At 40.0% G+C, this 5,200-nt stretch overlaps 1 protein-coding gene across 1 annotated transcript; it reads right to left on the reverse strand.

Moving 5' to 3' along the window:
* Positions 1-448: 448 nt before the first annotated feature.
* Positions 449-4,260, reverse strand: LOC125512727 (uncharacterized). The gene is made up of 8 exons (XM_087527212.1): positions 3,891-4,260; positions 3,389-3,536; positions 3,033-3,287; positions 2,825-2,908; positions 2,390-2,731; positions 2,222-2,296; positions 1,238-2,140; positions 449-1,158 (listed from the first exon to the last, which is right to left on the reverse strand). Exons 2-8 carry the CDS (start codon positions 3,456-3,458, stop codon positions 1,097-1,099), a joined length of 1,791 nt encoding a protein of 596 aa, XP_087383338.1. The 5' UTR covers positions 3,459-3,536; positions 3,891-4,260; the 3' UTR covers positions 449-1,096.
* Positions 4,261-5,200: the final 940 nt, after the last annotated feature.

Raw genomic sequence — 5,200 nt, forward strand, 5'->3', positions numbered from 1 at the left:
AAACTGGAGGTGACATCTCACTTAGATTGAAAGAATAAATCCTCCATATTGCCTCTGGAGGTGATATAAACCTTGCATCCCTATATTCACGAATCTCATCAATAACAACATTATCTCCTCTGGACTCAATGACAAAGGAGGCGCGATCATGACCTTTGTATATGTACTTAAATAAATATTTAACAGCCTTAATGCTCGAGCAAACTTCTATATTGATATGGCAATTGTATCGCATAAGTAGATATGGGTTGTAAGGAACAACCCATCTATTATCCAACACCGCACCCCTAATGCGCACTCGACGACCATCATCCCTCCGTCTATAAATTGGATATGAGTCCTTTCCCTGTAATGTTGTATCTGAGAATGTCCGCGGATAATGGTATCTACAATTTCCATTTTCCATGCAAGCATTCTTACTGTTGAGAACTCCACATGGTCCGTGCATCATGTGCTTAATAACTAAAGCATGCAATACAGGGTATTTGTCTTTATCTGGGATCTCTGCTGATATTATCTCATCATATTGATCTGGATTAGTAATCTTGCAATTTGACTTCAGAATAATTAAGAAGTGTGCATGCGGTAGGCCTCTCTTCTGAAATTCTATTACATGAACATGTGCGACGACTTCACCAAATAATTTTCTCTTGAATAAAAGATCTTTAAGATCCTCCAACTTTGCCTTGAAGACCCGTGCTACCAAATCTGGACGATCTTGTGGTGATTGGCCTGGTTCCAACTCTCTAGTTATCTCTTCCCACTGCGGGTTGCAAGTCATTCTAATGAATAAGTCTGGCTTCCCGAACCGCTGGACCAATGCCATTGCATCTAAATACCTTCGACGCATGTCTCTTGGTCCTCCAATAAATTTTGGGGGGAGCACAATACGCTTACCTGTCATGCATGCACGTGTCTCACCAGCTACAACGCTATCAACCAATCCTTGATATAAATCTGCACGTATGAGAACTTGAGTTGACGGTTGTAAATAGAAAGCCAACCTTATTGATTCAATCTTGATGTACATATCAACAATATACTGTTGAGTTAATCCCCTTCCGAATAGTAAGACGTTGAAATCTCCATCTCGAATTTATAACTTATAACAATAATATTCTCTTGGTGACACACAAGAACCAGGGCTCTTTTCCATCCCTGCGTGCAAGGCAATTTATGGTTAGATAAATGAATCTGAAACAAAGTAATAAAAAAGTATACTTGGCAAAAAACTTGCCTTCTTCATTGAGAGCATTTGTTTGATCATTTCTCGTCCTCCTAGCATGGGGACCAACTTTTGGTAAATTCAAGTTCCATCCAACTTCCCCTTTCGGGAAAAAAAGCGGATATGACAATGGATCATAGCAACCATGATATGCTTTTATGTATTGTGGTTTGTCCGATTTACCATACACCATGATACTCCTGTCAAAATGACCTCGAGGATTATTTCCCTTGACCCAGATTGCTGCTACTTGTGATGTTGTCGGAGCATTATATACTCTCTGATCTAAGGCAATATCTGTATTGAGCTCAATCATATATTCATCAAGGTTTGGAATAGAACCAAGGTGTCTAAATATTTGTACATAAGGGTTACTTGAAAGTATATTTACTAACTTCCGGATGAGAATTTGGTTTAAGTTAGGCGAGTGAAGAAATCTTTGTTGCAAATCTGCATCCGTGTCATAGAAGTATAACTGTAAATGCTTGGGGCCATCTTCTTTTGGAACCAACTGGTCAATACGGTGATAAATTTGGCCCTGTGCACGAAAGGTGTAAACTCCAGACCTCCTATTGCAGAACCTTTGGTCCAAGATGACACCAAGAGAGGTAAAAGAGAAATGAGAATTGAAGTACCGTATATGATCTTGGAAGTATTTTGCATTTGGATCCTGACTCGTGTACAACTGATGCAAATCGTCAGGAACCACTGGGGTTACTATCTTCACCTTTCCATTCATGCAACAAAAAGTTGGTGTCTCATATTGGAACCTTTTCGCATTACAATGTCTACAGTTGGGCACTCGCTCTAGAAAATGATGACCACTGGGCACATTATGATATATACGATCATATGGGTCTGCTTGTATACATTTTGTAACATGCTTTGGTTCTTGATATGATTCAAAGTCAAGACCTGTATTTTTTTAAAGTAATATTTTAGTAAAGTATTACAAATAAATATGAATGATTGAGCAAAGTACCAGTCAATGCTTACCTGGTCCATTATACATAAGACTTTCATCGTCCACTTCATCGCACTCAATGTTGTCTTTGGTATTTGCCGGATAATCTGTTGACAAATTATATCTAGTTGTAAATAGATGAAATACTTGTTATGTGCTGCATATAGATTGAATCATTGTTTTTTTATGACTAAAATTACCATGAACGACAGGAAAATAATCCTGGGGCACATAAATGATGTCTTCATGCAAGTTGTTGGTATTTCTACCAGGATCCCATGCGGTACTACAACTTTCTTTTTCTGACCTCTTTCTTTTATTAGGGCCACAAATCTCTTGTACGTGTGTTTCTTCCTGGTCATGTGACAGTTGTGAGTACACATTGGTGCAATGTTGCCGCTTACGCTGACCTACATTTTTCAATCCATATTTTGCAGCTTGTTCTTCCGAGGATATTGATGATAAATATATGCCAGATGGACTGATAGTGAACCGAGTTCCAGCTTTTGGACGGCTTGTCTCAGAACCACCATTTTCTGCCACTGTTTTCAAGGAAAAATAGTCAACGGCAGTGTAATGAAATATAATAAATAAAATTTTACAGTAGATATTTCTTAATTAATTATATATACAACCTTGCTTGCCTTTTGATGAAGACCCTAGCTGAGTAAAAACTGAATCGTGCCTCTCATAGTTTGAAATGGCCATGACTTCCTCTCCTGTAATGTAGGTTCAGTTTACCCAATCATTATACATCATATAATAAAAAATAATGAGATAAACGAACATTCAACGGCCATTGATAAAATTTGTAATGCATATTTTATTGATTAGAACAGTCACCTGTCATGTATTGGTTATTATTAGTAGCTCTCAAAATTTTCTGTTGTGGTGCTGGTTGTGTGTTGTTACAACTTGCACTGCACTCACGCCGCATTCTTTTATACTCACGATTCCTTTGCAGATAGGCTTCCCTCTGATATGGAGTCATTTGCAAATACCTATCCCGGTCGTGGTAAAGCTTACGCTGGGAAGAATTCATTTGCATAGCGTTTTTGGTTTCTGCTAAAGGATCATTCTGCTCTGCAACCACAGCTACTATTTCCCCACCAAACAAAACAAACAAAAACACACAGTATATCAAGGCAAGCGATCAATAAGGATAATAAGTAGAAGATATCGGTAATAACAAAACGTACGTCGATTCCCTTTTGGTGAAGTCGTCGAGTGAACATTTGTAATATCTCTGAAAGGAACTCGGCCTTCCATCTATTGGGTTTTACTGGACGGCTAGCTGTTATTACTTTGATTCTTGATTGTTATAAGCCAGGTATTTTCAGCCACAACCTACAGTATATAAGCATTAGACCATTTTTAGCTTGCCAAATCCGAGAAAAATAATTAAAGCATACTCAAATTTGCAAACGGATATGAGACATGAACAGAATGAACATGTGCTTTATGTTCAGAATAGCACTGCCTTTTATAGTCTACCAACAGATAGCTGCTTGGACAAAAGCACAAACACCTTGCGTGCAAGAAAAGCAGAAAAATCAACAGCTACAGTCAGACCAGTGAATATGTATTTCATATAATTGATAGCAAGAAGGATCACTTGCGTAACATTCGCACGCAAAAGAATCATCACAGAATTCCAAAGGAACAGATTAGGATGGGCCACCTAGAGAAGGAATAGCTCACTTGTGGTCAATCCGTCGGTGGCACTATGGTCAGCTGGTTGTAGTAGGATGTCCAGCTCTCATGAACCTGGACTCAACAGGCAGCAAGAAAATTCGAACCAAGACAAAGCTTGCAAGGAGACGATGGCGGAGCTGCAATCTGGATGTTGACGTGATTGGAAGGAACTGGGGGCGTGGACGGCGGGTATGAGCTGACGGAGATCGCGGTGTGTGACGTACACGCTAGAGAAATTTCATACAGAGCATATGGATGTGGTGGTGAAGTCAGCGAGGTTGCGCCTTGGCGGGGAATTGATTTGCTGGAGCCTTGGCGGGAATCGATTTGCTGGAGGCGAGAGTGGGTTGTAGAGTTTTCCAGAAGAGGCGTCTGAGTTCTCAGCCTTTGGCGGGAATAGGTGGGTGGCGAATCCGGGTAATGTGGGCCGTTCGATCTGATAAAGTGGACGGCTACAAATGAATCCATTGTGTAATTTGGTGGACAAAACATGCAAGAAAAAGGTAGATTCAAATTCAAAAAATTGTGTACTATAGTAGTAGAGAGATAAAGGTCTGAATTTGATGCCCAGGTTTGCCCCTTGCTCCTCCTACTCGTCTAAATGGTAGTTTTTAGTCAAAGATTAATGAGAAAATAGTAGTTTTTCGCACAAATTCGTAAAGTGATAGTTTGTAGGCACAGTTTCACGAATTATGGTAGTTTTTTTGTTAAGTACTCCAGCATACTAGCACTTCAGAGTTTCAGAAGACAGGCAGGCGGCTCTGCTTCTCTGAAGTCTGAACGAGAGGACGGGGAATACTCATCTATTCCCTTTTTTGCGCAACAGCACTTGTAACCACGCGGCAAAAATCATGAACAGCAGCAGCAGCAGGGAACTTGTGGAAGAAGCAGTCAGCACAAGCGTCAGGGTCATCTACAGACAGCTGAATCAAGACAACGTAGCAACGTAGTGTAGAGTAGTGCGCACCACGCTTTACACACAGGGTTTACAACGACATCCTACACGCACATCATGATCAATTCGGCAGTGCCAGGTCGGAAATGTGTGGATTGTCATTGCTGCAAGAGGGGGACAAATTTTTTTAACGGTGGAAGCAGTACACCTCTTGTTGATTTTTTTTAAGTACATACTTACTGTACCACTAATATATAATGCAGAGGTTCTAGTGTCGCAGTAGTAAAAAAAGGGTTTCAAAAAACCATGGCCATGTATATTATGTAGGTTAAGCACAAAAAATGAGTGGTCGATCAAGTTGGTCTGTCGCGTGTGAACTTTTGTTGAGATGACAGATTTAAAGGAACATATGAAGACAAAC

This window comes from Triticum urartu, chromosome 6A (genome assembly GCF_056163025.1).
Source record: "Triticum urartu cultivar PI428250 chromosome 6A, HENAU_Tu73, whole genome shotgun sequence".
NCBI lineage: Eukaryota > Viridiplantae > Streptophyta > Magnoliopsida > Poales > Poaceae > Triticum > Triticum urartu.

Coding starts and splice junctions, on each gene's coding strand:
- LOC125512727 (XM_087527212.1), bottom strand. CDS start 3,458: ATGGAAGGCCGAGTTCCTTTCAGAGATATTACAAATGTTCACTCGACG. Junction 2,297..2,389: donor TTATTTTCCTGTCGTTCATG/GTAATTTTAGTC, acceptor ATTTGTCAACAG/ATTATCCGGCAAATACCAAA. Junction 1,159..1,237: donor AAATGCTCTCAATGAAGAAG/GCAAGTTTTTTG, acceptor CCTTGCACGCAG/GGATGGAAAAGAGCCCTGGT.